The sequence below is a fragment of the Salmo salar genome, chromosome ssa13 (assembly GCF_905237065.1).
Source record: "Salmo salar chromosome ssa13, Ssal_v3.1, whole genome shotgun sequence".
NCBI lineage: Eukaryota > Metazoa > Chordata > Actinopteri > Salmoniformes > Salmonidae > Salmo > Salmo salar.
The window spans coordinates 50954773-50973990 of NC_059454.1; the positions used below are offsets into that span (position 1 = coordinate 50954773).

General features: G+C 42.5%; 1 protein-coding gene across 2 annotated transcripts in view; it reads left to right on the forward strand.

Annotated features, from left to right (window-relative positions):
* The window catches only part of LOC106567384 (beta-citrylglutamate synthase B), a 43186-nt gene that overhangs the window by 15808 nt on the left and 8160 nt on the right, over positions 1-19218 (forward strand). For both annotated transcript variants that reach the window (XM_014136557.2, XM_014136558.2), the window contains exons 3-4: positions 6483-6569; positions 18656-18859. In XM_014136557.2, the coding sequence (XP_013992032.1) occupies positions 6483-6569; positions 18656-18859 (291 nt within the window). The remainder of the gene's footprint in view (positions 1-6482; positions 6570-18655; positions 18860-19218) is intronic.

Here is a 19218-nt window from a genome sequence, read left to right on the forward strand (position 1 = left end):
AGTAAGTCTAACTCATGGGTACCATTTTTATGTGTATGCGTGCAAGTTGAAGGAAGTTGAAGGTAGCATATCGTTATTTTAGCGCAATTGCTGGATGTCTATGGACATCTACTAGCCAGCTTTCTTAAAATCAGGGAAATTAGCACTTTGTACTCTAAGTATATATGAAATTGTAATATTTTAATTCTAGTTTTTATTTATTTTTTGAAATATTTTCTCCTAACTACGCATTTCATTCATCCGCTGTGATGGTGGGCGCAAGGATGGGCTGTGTGCAAGCTGGCCAGCTGAGATGTCGGGACAGCGGCAGTTTTGAACGAGTTTGCTAGCTAGATATCAAGTAGGCAAAGTGTGAGAAGAGAACGTCAATTGTAAAACCCACAGAATAAGTAGAGTACATCAACAGTCCAAAACTATAGTTTTACCTCGCAGCCATGACTGTGAATATTGTTGACACTGCTGGAAGTATTTTCACGCTATTGGCTAGCTTACGTTAGCTTGACAAGTAGCACATGTAGCAGTGTGGTGAGACTTCGGTTACGTTAACGGACTACCATCACTTGTCCAATATTGAAAATGGTTTGTGGGTGTGCTGTAAAAGCTTGCAATAACAAACCAAGGAAGTGGTCGGCTAAAGTATTTCACCAACTTCCATTGAATAATCCGGACTGATTGAAACTATGGCTAGTTGCAGTGAATATAGACAACACTACCAAGGACCTCAGAAAGGTTGTAGCTAGTTTGCTCTGACATTTTTTTAGAGGATGAACTGACGAGCCATAAGATGAGACGTTTCCTGAGACATACAGTGGTCCCATCAGTGGGCATTCTACGCACGCCAGAACAAAGTAGAATGGGGTAAGTCTGATGACAATCTAACAGTATCTGATTGATTGAATAGGAACTAGCTGTTCTCATAATAAAATGTGATAGGCCTGTCAATTTTCTTGTGGATAAGCTGTCCATGTCATCCATTACATTTAATGGGATGCCCTCCTCTCAAAGCCAAAGTTTAGCTGAGTACAACAAAACAACTTAAAATGCACAAAACTATGTGATGTCCTTCTTTCATTATTAAAAATTGTGTGGTGCCATTATTTTCATCTTTATTCAACTTGATTTAAATACTTTCCAACTAATTATACAATTTCCACATGCTTTAGAAACAAATTAATTGGCTTGACTTTATAGTGTTAGCTATGTAATAGGTGACAGCATGCCACAATAACAAAACAGCTATTATGGCTTTCTTCAAGTGTGTTCTCGTTTGTTTTTGAATACCAACATTTCCTGTACCCTTTTCCTTTATTTTTCACTAAAGTTGAGATAGATGACGTGCCTGCTGTGGACTGTCCACAAGGAACGGACTCCATGTCTGCTGGAGTAATATCGCATTCAGAACCAGAATAGAGGACAAGCCTCAACAGTTACTGGTAAGTACTCAAAATATGCCATCAATGTTCTGGTTTACACTTTTTAGCACATCTTTTGTCATATTGGGATGGTAATGCAATTATTGGCCTGTCCAGACAGATCTATTCTAACAAAAGGACAGGTAGCCCCTCCAGGCTAGTTTGGTTGATATGGGGAAAGTGGGGGGTTTCTCTGGGGGATGGTGTTCCCTTTCAAGTGTGCTCAGAGGCACCCTTTTTCTAGTGTTCGGCCTGGCTACACTACATGAAAAAGTATGTGGAAACCTGCTCGTCGAAAATCTCTTTCCAAAATCATGGGTGTTAATATGGAGTTGGTTCCCTGTTTGCTCCTATAACAGCCTCCACTCTTCTGGGAAGGCTTTCCACTTGATGTTGGAACATTGCTGCGGGGACTTGCTTCCATTCAGCCAACAGAGCATTAGTGAGGTCAGGCACTGATGTTGGGCGATTAGGCCCGGCTAGCAGTTGGCGTTCCAATTAATCCCAAAGGTGTTTGATGGGGTTGAGGTCAGGGCTCTGTGCAGTCAAGTTCTTCCACACCAATCTCGGCAAACCATTGTCATGCTGAAACAGGAAAGGGCCTTCCCCAAACTGTTGCCACAAAGTTAGAAGAACTGAATCGTCTAGAATGTGCTTGTATGCTGTAGCTTTTAGATATCCCTTCACTGGAACAAAGGTGGCCTAGCCCGAACCTTGAAAAACAGCCCCAGACCATTATTCCTCCTCCAAACTTTACAGGTGGCACTATGCATTCGTGCAGGTAGTGTTCTCCTGGCATCCGCCAAACCCAGATTTGTCCGTCGGACTGCCAGATGGTGAAGCGTGATTTATCACTCCAGAGAACGCGTTTCCACTGCTCCAGAGTCCAATGGCGGCGAGCTTTACACCACTCCAGCCGGCGCTTGGTATTGCGCGTGGTGATCTCAGGCTTGTGTGCGGCTGCTTGGCCATGAAAACTAATTTCATGAAGATCCCGACGAACAGTTCTTGTGCTGACGTTGCTTCCAGAGGCAGTTTGGAACTCTGTAGCGAGTATTGCAACCGAGGACAAATTATTTTTACGCACTACGCGCTTTAGCACTTGACGGTCCCGTTCTGTGATCTTGTATGGCCTACCACTTCGCGCCTGAGCCAGTGGTTGCTCCTAGACGTTTCCACTTCACAATAACAGCATTTATAGTTGACTGGAGCAGCTCTAGCAGGGCAGACATTTGACAAACTAACTTGTTGGAAGGTGGCATCCTATGACAGTTCCACGTTGAAAGTCACTGAGCTCTTCAGTAAGGCCATTTTACTGCCAATGTTTGTCTATGGAGATTGCGTGGCTGTGTGCTCAATTTTATACACCTGTCAGCAACGGGTGTGGCTGAAATAACCGAATCCAGTAATTTGAAGGGGTGTCCACATACTTTTGTATATGTAGTGGATATACACTACGTCAATCACTACACTAATCTGATCAACTGCATCCAGCCTGATTGCAATGTAGCAAACCAAGAAGTGTCCCATATGTTATTTTTATATGTACGACAACTTCCTTGTGTTTAGATTGTATTCACTGGTTTATCGTCTTCTCTTGCCTCATTTCAGGCACTCCAAGATCCAACATTGTCTACCCAAAACAATCAAAACAGTGGATTGCACGGCTGATATATCAACCCACCGCTCAAAGATTCGGGATGACCTGATGGCACGCATCCTGCAGAGACGCATGGACAAATACTTGGAGCCCAAACCCTGTGGAAGAGGCTGTCGTTTGGCTGCCAACATAACCCCATGCAAAAACCCAGCAAGGAGGAGGTCATTACAGGTTTATTGGTATCTCCATTAGCTTTTGCCGAAGCAGCAGCTATTCTTCCTTGGGTCCGCACAAAAAAAAAACACGACAAGTAACAAAACACTGTTACGCTGATAGACAATTGCAGCACACACATCAAGATTCAAGTACACTTGGGGTTATTCTGACACCTCCAACTCCCCAGGTATCCATGGACATAGTCCTCCTTGCACTACTACCTAATACAAACACACTTATTGTAACATCATTTGTTAGCCTCTGGTCATTATCTCTCTGCATCTTTAGCATAAAAAAAAATCCATTCACTTTAGGCTACCACTATACATAACAGCACTGCTATACCTACTTTGTACTGTCTATTTAACTTTTTATGGCTGTGAATTGTGTGAATGACTTGTCTATACTGTGTATTGTACATATACTGTGTATTGTACATTATGTGCAGTGATCTGTATTGTGCTGTATAAAATAAATAATTGCCGGTTCATCGATTGTCATGTCATTACATAGGTCTACACTATGTTTTGTTGGCTTTTACCAATTTACCTTTGTATTCAAATGTTACTGAAACATTGACTTGACTGCTATATTTAATTCACACTATCATGTGGCATACTGTAATGAATCACTTATAGTAGATATTAACAAAATAGATGGTACTGGTAGAAATGGCATTTATTACAGTGATTTGACTAAATTAGTTAGGCAATATCTGGCTGTGAAGCTAAATCATCGGCGTGTAATTACAACATGCCCATTACATCCTCTTTCTCCTTGAATCCCATGTAGACTCCTGTGGGCGAGGGATATTTGAGGCGAATAGCAGAAACAACACGTGAATGCATGACTCTTCTGGTCCCAGTCTATAGCCCTTCAGTGCCTACTCCAACACCAGTTGATATGCAACCAGCCTGTATTGACTAAGAACAACTAAGTTGTTATTTGTGAGTAGCTAGAGCCAAATAATCTAGTAACAGGAAACCATTTAATTTGATCAGAATGAAATTATAAAACAAAAGTTATCAACAGATCTTTTATATTTTGTTACTGTGTGCTGGGACAAGCAAGAGTAATGTCACTTACTCGATAGACAGCTATCCATTTGGTCCAGCAGGTATGGGCTACTTTTTCCAGTTTATTTTTGGGACAGAAGAATCCAGGATTGATGAGCGCATAAAAGTCCTTGCGGTTTGTTAGTCTCTGGGTGCGCTCCTTTCTTCACTGTAGATACACTACAAGACCAAAAGTATGTGGAAACCTGCTCTTCGAACATCTCATTCAAAAATCATGAACATTAATGTGGAGTTGGTCGCCCCATGTTGCTGTTATAACTGCCTCCACTTTTCGGGAAAGGCTTTCCACTAGATGTTGGAACATTGCTGTGGGGACTTTCTTCCATTTAGCCACGAGCATTAGTGAGGTCGGGCACTGATGTTGTGCGATTAGGCCTGTCTAGCAGTCGACGTTCCAATTCATCTCAGAATTATTCGATGGGGTTGAGGTCAGGACTCTGTGCAGGCCAGTCAAGTTCTTCTACACTGATCTCGACAAACCATTTCTGTATGGACCTCACTTTCTGCACTGGGGCATTGTCATGCTGAAACAGGAAAGGGCCTTCCCCAAACTGTTGCCACAAAGTTGGAAGCACAGAATCGTCTAGAAAGTCATTGTATGCTGTAGCATTAAGATTTCCCTTAACGCGAACTAAACCTAGCCCAAACCATGAAAAACAGTACCAGACCATTATTCCTCCTCTTCCAAACTTTACAGTTGACACTATGCATTGGGGCAGGTAGCCTTCTGCTGGCATCCGCCAAGCCCAGATTCGTCCGTCGGACTGCCAGATGAAGCGTGATTCATCACTCCAGATAACACGTTTCCACCACTCAGGCCGATGCTTGGCATTTTGCATGGTGATCTTAGGCTGCTCGGCCATGGAAACCCATTTCATGAAGATCCCAACGAACAGTTATTGTGCTGACGTTGCTTCCAGAGACAGTTTGGAACTCGGTAGTGAGTGTTGCAACCGAGGGACAGACGATTTATACGTGCTTCAGCACACCTGTTCCCGTTCTGTGAGCTTGTGTGGCCTACCACTTTGCGGCTGAGCCGTTGTTGCTTCTAGACGTTTCCACGTCACAATAACAGCACTTACAGTTGACCAGAGCAGCTCTAGCAGGGCAGAAATTTGACGAACTGACTTGTTTGAAAAGTGGCATCCTATGACGGTGCCACGTTGAAAGTCACTGAGCCCTTAAGTAAGGCCATTCCACTGACAAGTTTGTCTATGGAGATTGCATTGCAGTGTGCTCGATTTTATACACCTGTCAGCAACGGGTGTGGCTGAAATAGCCAAATCCACTAATTTGAAAGAGTTTCCATATACTTTTGGTCATGTAGAGTATCAAGGCCGCGATGGCAGTAACAAGTCCCACTCAGCACAGCACAAACACTATTTGTTGGTTGCCATTGATTGATATGCCCCGCCGTCCACCTCAGACCAGGGTCTCGCCACGGCTTCTGCTAGCTCGTCTACCCACTCCGCTGATTCCCCCTCCCTCCTAAATTCTGGCTCTAATAAATATGGCTCTGAATAAAAATGTTCTTCTACTACCTCAAAGTCCGACATGATTCATCAAATGTTATTATGATGATTTGCCAATAAGCAAGTGAGCTAGCTACTAGAGTACGCAACAGCTGGCTGTCTCCTGGGAAAAGAGCGCAGGCAGAAAGAACCCAAAGTAGTTCGTAAATGAGGAAGTTGATAGTCAATTTTACTGATAATCATCAGAAATTACATTCTAACTTATAAAATATTGATTACTGTGTATAGCTTTGTAAGTTTTTATAAATGACCGACCACCCAGATTTGGAGAAGTTAGGTCTATTTCCCAGGAGATGGATAGTAGATACACCTAGACTTCCTGCAATTGCGGTAAGCTTATGATATGCTGCCTTCAACTTCCTTAGAACTGCATGCATAGACACAACAATGGTATTTGTGAGTTAATCTGACTCTGGGTAAGTAGGAAATTACCCCAAATACCGAAATATCCCTTGAACACAGAATGACATACCGGCAGCAATCCTCACCCAATGGCAATCATTCCTTGCTTCACAAGTCAGAACATGGTTCCTATAGCAACAAACCCCATTTTGCACAGTCAAATGACTGAGGTACACATGGTAATGGAGAGAGTTTGGTCATTGGACAAATTGTAACGTGTGTGTGTGTCTTGTGTTATTCGTAGGAGGACACGAGAACTTCCGCAAGATGATTGATGAAGCAGAACCGCTGGGCTACCCTGTGGTGGTGAAGAACGCACGTGGTCACAGAGGTCAGTCTGACCGCAACCATCCCTCCCTTCACCTCTCTCACTCCTCTCTTTAATAACAAAACCAGCCCAGGCCTCTCGGTTTATGCAAAACTGTTTCTCGAATCCTCTTACACCATTGTGTGCGTGACCAACAGCACCTCGGTCCACCCATATAAGGAATTTAACAAAGGGGTGCTAAGTGATTATGTCGTTGTGAAAAGGAAAGCACATAGTACAAATCATCGACTGCTTATTTAAACCCATTTTTATCATACTCGCTGATTTTTCAAGTTTACTTCTCATTTAGAGTAGGATTGCCAGAGAAGTTTTTGACTAATGTCAAGTTAGGAAAGAGATTGAACCTTAGCTATTTCACAGAGGCCTCCTGGCCCATCAACTTTTCATTCATAGTCATTGTCACTTTAATTGGTCTCCCAGTTGGTCTCCCATCGTCTGTGTCGATAACAATAGACTTTGGGTAATGACAGGGCATAGATAGTCTATCAAGAAAGGGCATTGTTAACACTAGAACCGCCATAGGCAAACGGCCACTGACGTTTGATTTTGTATATACAAAAAAATCAGCCCCACCCAAAAAGCTACCGTGCATTCGGAAAGTATTCATACCCCTTGACTTTTTCCACATTATGTAACATTACAACCTTATTCTAAAATTGATTAAATCGTTTTTTCCCTCATCAATCTATACACAATACGCCATAATGACAAAGTAAAAACAGTTTTAAATTTTTTTTGCTAATATATAAAAATTACATAAGTATTCAGACCCTTTACTCAGTACTTGGTTGAAGCACCATTGGCAGCAATTACAGCCTCGAGACTTCTTGGGTATGACGTTACAAGCGTGGCACACCTGTATTTAGGGAGTTTCTCCCATTTCTCTCTGCAGATCCTATCAGGTTAGATGGGAATCGTTGCTGCACAGCTATTTTCAGGTCTCCAAAGATGTTCGATCGGGTTCAAGTCCAGGCTCTAGCTAGGCCACTCAAGGACATTCAGAGACTTGTCCCGTAGCCAGTTCTGTGTTGTCTTGTCTGTGTGCTTAGGGTCATTGTCCTGTTAGGTGAATCTTCACCCGAGTCTGAGGTCCTGAGCACTCTGGAGCAGGTTTTCATCAAGGTTTGCTTCGTTAATCTTTGCCTCGATCCTGACTTGTCTCCCAGTCCCTGCCGCTGAAAAACATCCCCACAGCATGATGCTGCCACCATCACGCTTCGCCGTAGGGATGGTGCCAGGTTTCCTCTAGATGTGACGCTTGGCTTTCAGGCCAAATCAATCAAATGTATCAATCAAATGTATTTATAAAGCCCTTTTTACATCAGCCAATGTCACAAAGAGCTATAAATCCAACCTAAAACCCCAAAAAGCAAGCAATGCAGATGTAGAAGCACGGTGGCTAGGAAAAACTCCCTAGAAAGGCAGGAACCTAGGAAGAAACCTAGAGAGGAACCAGGCTCTGAGGGGGTGGCCAGTCCTCTTCTGGCGGTGCCGGGTTGAGATTATAACAGTACATGGCCAAGATGTTCAAACGTTCATAGATGACCAGCATGGTCAAATAATAATCACAGTGGTTGTAGAGGGTGCAATAGGTCAACACCTCAGGAGTAAATGTCAGTTGACTTTTCATAGCCGAGCATTCAGAGTTAGAGACAGCAGGTGTGGTAGAGAGAGAGTGTCGAAAACAGCAGGTCTGGGACAAGGTAGCACGTCCGGTGAACAGGTCAGGGTTCCAAAGCCGCAGGTAAAACAGTTGAAACTGGAGCAGCAGCACGACCAGGTGAACTGGGAACAGCAAGGAGTCGTCAGACCAGGTAGTCCTGAAGCATGGTCCCAGGGCTCAGGTCCTCCGGGAGGGAGAGCGAGAGAATTAGAGGGAGCATACTTAAATTCCTACAGGACACCGGAAAAGACAGAAGAAATACTCCAAACATAACAGACTGACCATAGCCCCCAGTCACAAACTATTGCAGCATAAATACTGGAGGCTGAGACAGGAGGGGTTGGGAGACACTGGACCCGTCTGACGATATCCCTGGACAGGGCCAACCAGGCAGGATATAACCCCACCCACTTTGACAAAGCACAGCCCCCACTCCACTAGAGGGATATTTTCAAACCACCAACTTAGTACCCTGAGACAAGGCTGAGTATAGCCCACAAAGATCTCCCCCACGGCACGAACCCGAGGGGGGCGCCAACCCCGGACAGGAAGATCACATCAGTGACTCAACCCACTCAAGTGACGCACCCCTCCTAGGGACGGGATGGAAGAGCACCAGTAAGCAAGTGGCTCAGCTCCCGTAATAGGGTTAGAGGCAGAGAATCCTGGTGGAGAGAGGGGAACCGGCCAGGCAGAGAGAGCAAGGGCGGTTCAATGCTCCAGTGCCTTTCCGTTCACCTTCACACCCCTGGACCAGAATACACACAATCATAGGACCTACTGAAGAGATGAGTCTTCAATAAAGACTTAAAGGTCGAGACCGAGTCTGCGTCTCTCACATGGATAGGCAGACCATTCCATAAAAATTGAGCTCTATAGGAGAAAGACCTGCCTCCAGCTGTCTGCTTAGAAATTCTAGGGACAATAAGGAGGCCAGAGTTTTGTGACCGTAGCATACGTGTAGGTATGTACGGCCGGACCAAATCGGAAAGATAGGTAGGAGCAAGCCCATGTAATGCTTTGTAGGTTATCGGTAAAACCTTGAAATCAGCCCTAGCCTTTACAGGAAGCCAGTGTACAGAGGCTAGCACTGGAGTAATATGATCACATTTTTTGGTTCTAGTCAAGATTCTAGCAGCCGTGTTTAGCACTAACTGAAGTTTATTTAGTGCTTTATCCGGGTAGCCAGAAAGTAGAGCATTGCAGTAGTCTAATCTAGAAGTGACAAAAGCATGGATTAGATTTTCTGCATCATGGAAAAAGCTGTCCTTGAAATAGTCTTGATACATTTGAAGTCGGAAGTTTACATACACCTTAGCCAAATCCATTTAAACCAGTTTTTCACAATTCCTGACATATAATCCTAGTAAAAATTCCCTGTTTTAGGTCAGTTAGGATCACCACTTTATTTTAAGAATGTGAAATGTCAGACTAATAGTAGGGAGAATTATTTATTTCAGCTTTTATTTCTTTCATTACATTCCCAGTTGGTCAAAAGTTTATATACACTCAATTAGTGTTTGGTAGCATTGCCTTTAAATTGTTTAACTTGGGTCAAACGTTTCGGGTAGCCTTCCACAAGCTTCCCACAATAAGTTGGGTGAATTATTGCCCATTCCTCCTGACAGAGCTGGTGTAACAGAGTCAGGTTTGTAGGCCTCCTTGCTCGCACACGCAAGCTTTTTCAGTTCTCCCCACACATTTTCTATAGGATTGAGGTCAGGGCTTTGTGATGGCCACTCCAATACCTTGACTTTGTTGTCCTTAGCCATTTTGCCACAACTTTGGAAGTATGCTTGGGGTCATGGTCCATTTGGAAGACCCATTAGCGACCAAGCTTTAACTTCCTGACTGATGTCTTGAGATGTCGCTTCAATATATCCACATCATTTTTCTCCCTCATGATGCCATCTATTTTGTGAAGTACACCAGTCCCTCCTGCAGCAAAGCACCCCCACAACATGATGCTGCCACCCCTGTGCTTCACGGTTGGGATGGTGTTCTCCGGCTTGCAAGCCTCTCCCTTTTTCCTCCAAACATAACGATGGTCATTATGGCCAAACAGTTCTATTTTTGTTTCATGAGACCAGAGGACATTTCTCCAAAATGTACGATCTTTGTCCCCATGTGCAGTTGCAAACCGTAGTCTGGCTTTTTTATGGCGGTTTTGGAGCAGTGGCTTCTTCCTTGCTGAGCGGCCTTTCAGGTTATGTCGATATAGGACTCGTTTTACTGTGGATATAGATACTTTTGTACCTGTTTCCTCCAGCATCTTCACAAGGTCCTTTGCTGTTGTTCTGGTATTGATTTGCACTTTTCGCACCAAAGTACGTTCATCTCTATGGGGCAGGACGTGTCTCCTTCCTGAGCGGTATGACGGCTGCGTGGTCCCATGGTGTTTATACTTGCGTATTATTGTTTGTACAGATGTACGTGGTACCTTTCAGGCGTTTGGAAATTGCTCCCAAGGATGAACCAGACTTGTGGAGGTCTACAATTCTTTTTCTGAAGTCTTGGCTGATTTCTTTTGATTTTCCCATGATGTCAAGCAAAGAGGCACTGAGTTTGAAGGTAGGCCTTGAAATACATCCACAGGTACACCTCCAATTGACTCAAATGGTGTAAATTAGCCGATCAGAAGCTTCTAAAGCCATGACATCATTTTCTGGAAATTTCCAAGCAGTTTAAAGGCACAGTCAACTTAGTGTATGTAAACTTCTGACCCACTGGAATTGTGATACAGTGAATTATAAGTGAAATAATCTGTCTGTAAACAGTTGTTGGAAAAGTTACTTGTGTCATGCACAAAGTAGATGTCCTAACCGACGTACCAAAACTATTGTTTGTTAACAAGTAATATGTAGAGTGGTTGAAAAACAAGTTTTAATGGCTCCAACCTAGGTGTATGTAAACTTCCGACTTCAACTGTATGTTTGTCAAAACTGTTCTGCGGAAGCACAGTTCCCGCTCAGCCCAGTCAAAACTGTTCGCTGCTCTGGCACCCCAATGGTGGAACAAGCTCCCTCACGACGCCAGGACAGCGGAGTCAATCACCACCTTCCGTAGACACCTGAAACCCCACCTCTTTAAGGAATACCTGGGATAGGATATAGTAATCCTTCTAACCCCCCCCAAAAAAAGATATAGATGTACTATTGTAAAGTGGTTGTTCCACTGGATATCATAAGGTGCATGCACCAATTTGTAAGTCGCTCTGGATAAGAGCGTCTGCTAAATGACGTAAATGTAATGTAAATGTAAAAGAGAGATCAGGTTCCAGAGCAACGCAGAGGTCCTTCACAGTTTTATTTGAGACGACTGTACAACCATCAAGATTAATTGTCAGATTCAACAGAAGACGTCTTTGTATTTTGGGACCTAGAACTAGCATCTCTGTTTTGTCCGAGTTTAAAAGTAAAATATTTGCCGCCATCCACTTCCTTATGTCTGAAACACAAGCTTCCAGGGAGGGCGATTTTAGGTCTTCACCATGTTTCATTGAAATGTACAGCTGTGTATCGTCCGCATAGCAGTGAAAGTTAACATTATGTTTCCAAATGACATCCCCAAGAGGTCGAATATAGTGAAAACAATAGTGGTCCTAAAACAGAACCTTGATGAACACCGAAACTTTGTTTCATAGAGACAAACTGATATCTTTCCGACAGATAAGATCTAAACCAGGCCAGAACATGTCCGTGTAGACCAATTTGGGTTTCCAATCTCTCCAAAAGAATGTCATGATTGATGGTGTCAAAAGCAGCACTAAGGTCTAGGAGCACGAGGACAGATACAGAGCTTTGGTCTGACGTCATTAAATGGTAATTTACCACCTTCACGTGTGCAGTCTCAGTGCTATGATGGGGTCTAAAACCAGACTGAAGCATTTCTTATACATGTTTTGTCTTCAGGAAGGCAGTGAGGCAGCTTTTTCTAAAATTCTTGAGAGGAATGGGAGATTTGAAATATAGGCCGATAGTTTTTTATATTTTCTTGGTCAAGTTTGGGCTTTTTCAAGAAAGGCTTTATTACTGCCACTTTTAGTGAGTTTGGTACACATCCGGTGGATAGTGAGACGTTTTTTATGTTCAACATAGTAGGGCCAAGCACAGGAAGCAGCTCTTTCAGTAGTTTAGTTGGAATAGGGTCCAGTATGCAACTTGAAGTTTTAAAATCAAATGTTGTTTGTCACATGCGCTGATTACAACAGGTGTAGACCTTACAGTGAAATGCTTACTTGCAAGCCCTTAACCAACAATGCAGTTTTAAGAAAATACCTACAAAAAAATAAGTAAGAGATAAGAATAACAAATAATTAAAGCGCAGCAGTAACTAACAATAGCGGAGCTATATACCGGGAGTACCGGTACAGAGTCAATGTGCGGGGGCACCGGTGTCGAGGTAATATGTGCATGTAGGTAGAGTTATTAAAGTGACTATACATAGATAATAACAGATAGTAGCAGCAGCGTAGAAGAGGGTGGTTGGGGGGGCAGCAATGCAAATAGTCCGGGTTGCCATTTGTTTAGCTGTTCAGGACTCTTATGGCTTGGGGGTAGAAGCTGTTTAGAAGCCTCTTGGACCTAGACTTGGCACTCCGGTACCGCTTGCCGTGCGGTAGCAGAGAGAACAGTCTATGACTAGGGTGGCTGGAGTCTTTGACAATTTTTAGGATCTTCCTCTGACACAGCCTGGTATAGAGGTCCTGGATGGCAGGAAGCTTGGCCCCGGTGATGTCCTGGGCCGTACGCACTACCCTCTGTTGTGCCTTGCAGTCGGAGACCAAGCAGTTGCCATACCAGGCAGTGATGCAACCCATCAGGATGCTCTCGATGGTGCAGCTGTAAATCCTTTTGAGGATCTGAGGACCCGTGCCAAATCTTTTCAGTCTCCGGAGGGGGAATAGGTTTTGTTGTGCCCTCTTCACGACTGTCTTGGTGTCCTTGGACCATGTTAGTTTGTTGGTGATGTGGACCCCAAGGAACTTGAAGCTCTCAAACTGCTCCACTACAGCCCCGTTGATGAGAATGGGGGCGTGCTCAGTCCTCCTTTTCCTGTAGTCCACGATCATCTCCTTTGTCTTGATCACGTTGAGGGAGAGGTTGTTGTCCTTGCACCACACAGCCAGGTCTCTGACCTCCTCCCTATTGGCTGTCTCATCGTTCTCTGTGATCAGGCCTACCACTGTTGTCATCAGGAATCTTAATGATGGTGTTGGAGTCGTGTCAGGCTGTGCAGTCATGAGGGAACAGGGAGTACAGGAGGGGACTGAGCATGCACCCCTGAGGGGCCCCCGTGTTGAGGCCATTACTATTTTCATGATTGGGTCAAGAGATATAGGATTAAAAAACTTGAGTGTCTCCCTTGATCCTAGGTCGTGGCAGTGTTGTGCAGACTCAGGACAACTGAGCTTTGGAGAAATACGCAGATTTAAAGAGGAGTCCTTAATTTGCTTTCTGATGATCATGATCTTTTCGTCAAAGAAGTTCATGAATTTATCACTGCTGAAGTGAAAGCCATCCTCTCTTGGGAAATGCTTTTTAGTTAGCTTTGCGACAGTATCAAAAATACATTTGGGATTGTTCTTATTCGCCTCAATTAAGTTGGAAAAATAGGATGATCGAGCAGCAGTGAGGGCTCTTCGACATTGTACATTACTGTTTTTCCAAGCTAGTCGGAAGACTTCCAGTGTGGTGGATCGCCATTTCCGTTCCACGGAACTTGCTTCAGGGCTCGGGTATTTTCTGTATACCAGGTAGCTAGTTTATTATGAAAAATGTTTTTTGTTTTTAGTGGTACGACTGCATCTAGGGTATTACGCAAGTAAAATTTAGTTCTTCGGTTATTTGGTTAACCAATTTTTGCACTCCGACGTCCTTGGGTAGGTGGAGGGAGTCTGGAAGGGCATCGGGAATCTTTGGGTTGTCCGGGAATTTCTAGCACTGCTTTTGATGATCCTTGGTTGGGTTTTAAGCAGATTATTTGTTGTGATTGCAAATGTAATAAATTGGTGGTCCGATAGTCCAGGATTATGAGGAAACATTAAGATCCGCGATATTTATTCCACGGGACAAAACTGGTCCAGAGTATGACTGTGGCAGTGATTCCGGAGACATGTTAGACAAAACCCACTAAGTCGATGATGGCTCCGAAAGCCTTTTGGAGTAGGTCTGTGAACTTTTCCATGTGAATATTAAAGTCACCAAAAATGTGAATATTATCTGTCATGACTACAAGGTCCGATAGGAATTCAGGGAACTCAGTGAGGAACGCTGTATACGGCCCAGGAGGCCTGTAAACAGTAGCTATAAAAAGTGATTGAGTAGGCTGCATAGATGACTAAAAGCTCAAAAGACAAAAACACAGTATTTTTTTTTGTAAATTGAAATTTGCCCGTCGTAAATGTTAGCAACACCTCCGCCTTTACAGGATGCGCGGGGTATATGGTCACTGGTGTAACCAGGAGGACAGGCCTCATTTAACACAGTACATTAATCAGGCTTAAGCCATGTTTCAGTCAGGCCAATCACATCAAGATTATGATCAGTGATTAGTTCATTGACTATAACTGCCTTGGAAGTGAGGGGTCTAACATTAAGTAGCCCTATGTTGAGATGTGAGATATCACAATCTCTTTCAATAATGACAGTAGTTCAATCTTGGTTTCATCAGACCAGAGAATCTTGTTTTTCATGGTCTGAGTCTTTAGGTGCCTTTTGGCAAACTCCAAGTGGCTGTCATGTGCCTTTAACTGAGGAGTGGCTTCCGTCTGGCCACTCTACTATGGCCTGATTGGCCTGATTGGTGGAGTGCTGCAGAGATGGTTGTCCTTCTGGAAGGTTCCCCCATCTCCACAGAGGAACTCTAAAGCTCTGTCAGAGAGACCATTGGGTTTTTGGTCACTTCCCTGACCAAGACCCTTCTCCCCCGATTGCTCAGTTTGGCCGGGCGGCCAGCTCTAGCAAGAGTCTTGGTGGTTCCAAACTTCTTCCATTTAAGAATGATGGAGGCCAGTGTGTTCTTGGGGACCTTCAATGATGTAGAAATATTTTGGTGCCCTTCCCCAGATCTGTGTCTCGACACAATCTTGTCTTGGAGCACTACGGACAATTCCTTCGACCTCATGGCTTGGTTTTTGCTCTGACATACACTGTCAACTGTGGGACCTTATATAGACAGGTGTGTGCCTTTCCAAATAATGCCCAATCAATTGAATTTACCACAGGTGGACTCCAATAAAGTTGTAGAAACATCTCAAGAATGATGAATGGTAACAGGATGCACCTGAGCTCAATTTCGAGTCTCAGAAAAGGGTCGGAATACTTATGTAAATAAGGTATTTATGTTTTTTATTTGTCATTACGGGATATTGTGTGTAGATTGTTGAGAAAAAGATCATATTTAATCCATTTTAGAATAAGGCTGTAACATAACAAAATGTGGAAAAATTCAAGGGGGGTCTGAATACTTTCTGAAGGCGCTGTATGTCCTGCTCCTTCCCTGACTTTTACTAAATGTTTGTATTTTACACTGCTCATATGTCATAATTTATTAAAACGAAAACATTCTACATGTTGCAGTAGGTCTTTAGAATAATGCAAAACATATCCTTGACTCTATCCATTGAACCAAACGATGCCAGCCCACTGAATGAATGACAAATGGATGGAATGGGCAATAATTGTGCAAGTTAATTCACAATCAAATTTAAATTAAGCCGAACTGGAGGGTGAAATGAGGGTGAAGAGGTTGACTTAATTCAGAAAGACAATAGTGTAAAGATGAGTTTGTTATGCCTATTTATCACCGTTGGTGCTCATGTTTAATAATTTGACCTTGCAGGTTGATACCATTCTCTTTTACATTTTACTTTGTATAAAGAAGCAGTTATGGGACTGTTTTACTTACTTTATTACTAATTGAATTTATTGTAAGAGGAACGAAAACATGCTATCTGTTGCAGTAGGCCTTTAGAATAATGCAAACATATCCTTGACTCTATCCAACTTGATGAGCAAGAAACAAACAATGCCAGTCAGCCTGCACAGCCGTCCCATCGAAACTACACCTAAACTCTACCAAAACTAATTTCACACATAATAAGAGTTACCTTATAGACAAGATTTAAGTTGACAATAATCTGATGAGTGACAATATTAGGCCAACTGTCAAATTGTACATGAAGAGATGGGTTTACTTGTAATTTACAGATGCATGGAAAGGATCATCACTTCATCAAATCATCCTTCATAGTCATTATGCAGGTAAAACATTGTGATTTCTATATAGTATCAGAAAGAGCATATTTCCAGTTTCTATTACACTTACCTTTGTCAAATAACTCTCATAATTCAAGAGGTGCAGATTTAACTTTTTCCAAGAATATCCGTGCTGTCCATGCATTCAGCACATGATCAATCGCGTGGCAGCATTGCTCTGGCTACGAAGAAAAACTAGTAACATTAGCATATTTTAATTTAAAAAAAAATATTTATGCAATTCATCCTTTACAATTGTTCATGCACTGGTGCTTTTGTTTAGGAATGCTGCAAATAATTTCACCTGTGCACCTAGCTGGTTTTATTATATTTTTCATTTCTGCTTTTTCAAAAGAAGCTGTAACTGGACTTTACTAATCAAATCTACAGAGTTGATCAAATGGATTACACTGTAATGTTTTTATTGTGAGGGAAACGAGAATAGGCTATAGGCCTAAGTGTTTTTCCAGGACTTTGTAGAATTTTGTAAAACATATCCTTGACTCTATCTAAACAAATAACTATTTAGAAAATATATATACAGTTGAAGTCCGAAGTTTACATACACTTAGGTTGGAGTCATTAAAACTTGTTTTTCAACCACTCCACAAATTTCTTGTTAACAAACTATAATTTTGGCAAGTCGGTTAGGACATCTACTTTGTGCATGAATTTTTCCAACAATTGTTTACAGACAGATTATTATTATGTTTACAGACACTTATAGTTGACTGTGCATTTAAACAGCTTGGAAAATTCCAGAAAATTATGTCATGGCTTTAGAAGCTTCTGATAGGGTAATTGACATCATTTGAGTTAATTGGAGGTGTACCTGTGGATGTATTTCAAGGCCTACCTTCAAACTCAGTGCCTCTTTGCTTGACATCATGGGAAAATTAAAAGAAATCAGCCAAGACCTCAGAAAATAAATTGTAGACCTCCACAAGTCTGGTTCATTCTTGGGAGCAATTTCCAAACGCCTGAAAGGTACGACGTTCATCCGTACAAACAATAGTATGCAAGTATAAACACCAGGGGACCACGCAGCCGTCATACCGCTCAGGAAGGGGACGCGTTCTGTCTCCTAGAGATGAACGTGCTTTGGTGCGAAAAGTGAGGACAAAGTCCACTCTAATTAAAATGGGTCCTGGCATTTTTGTAAGCCAATGCGAGAGGCATTCTGCTCTCTCCCCAACCTTGGCTTATCAGTCAGTGTCCCGAGTGTCTCGAGAGATTTCTCAATTTCATTTGTTACATGGCCATTGAGGTGAGAGGTGTCAACATTCACACTATCACTGTCATCTTCAGAAGAGTACTAAATGTAATGCTGTAGAGTATAACATAGAGGACTGTAGTCAGGTGAAGGAATTATGACTTTTCCATGACAAAAAAAAAACATGTGAAATCGCATTTTTACGTGAAATATCTGTTTTCACATGTGAGCTTAAATTTAGAGTTCACATGTCAAACACTACCCTTTCACATGTGAGGAGAATAACATGTTTCACATTTTAAAAACGTTCACATTTTGAGAATGTTACTTTAATATCATGCAAAACTTCTGAAGTCGAGAACAAAAAAATTATATTGAAAGCAAAACAAACTCAAAATGATTGATAGCAAAATATTATTGCACAGATAATAATATTGCACAGATTGTTTTTTTATGCAGAGCAAATCAATTGTAAATGGATACAAAATCAGTGATAAAATAAATGATAACGCAATTAAATAAAACGCCTCCCTCTTTCCTGCAATTGTCCTTGTCTTTGGTTAAGTGGGAAGTTTTGGCACATTCATTCCAGCAACATAGCACCTTACATCCCACTGCTACTTTGCCTCTGATGGAAGTTCAGATGTAGCTGGAAGTGGTAAAAAATTGTTATGTGAAAATAAAAAATAACATTCACGAGGGAAAAACACGTGAAAAATATACATGTGAATTTTTTTATTGTTCATGTGATTTTTCTCGTGTTTTTTTTCTGTAAGGGTTGTGACTCAAAACTCTTCCTCACTCTCTTTCTAATTTTATTTTTCTCATTCATTGTCCAGGCCACGAACCATCAATAGCCAAAGTTTATTTTTAAAGCGTCTTCTTCATGTAATGAAAAGTTAAATATAAATTAAATAATTCTCTCTTGCTCCCCTTCACTCTGTCTCACCCAAAGGAAAGGCGGTGTTCCTGGCCAGGGACAAGCACCACCTGGCCGACCTGAGCCACCTGATTCGCCACGACGCTCCCTACCTCTTCCAGGAGTATGTGAAGGAGTCTCACGGCCGAGATGTCCGGGTGGTGCTGGTGGGCGGCCGCGTCATCGGCTCCATGCTGCGCTGCTCAACCGATGGACGCATGCAAAGCAACTGCTCCCTGGGTGAGTGATGCTGGAAAGAGGAGAGGAGGATATTTGGTCACTCTTGGAGGACAATAGGATTTAAACATTTTTAATGCTTCTTTATTTAAAAAATGTACACGTTTCGGCTTGTAGCCTTTGTCAGGGTTTTACAGACAGAAAATGAAAGGAGGCTTAAGTGAAATGGACAGGCAGGTCCCCTAGGGCACCCACTGGTGGGTCCTCTGCAAAGTGTGTCTCCAGTGGTTAGGTCTATAGCCTGGTTATTGCCAAAGAGAACCAAGGTCAGGGCCAAATCAGTTTTTTATATACTGATGTTATTTTCAGTGAATGAGATCATTTCTTAAGAAACATATGGAACTGACCCTAAACATGCTATT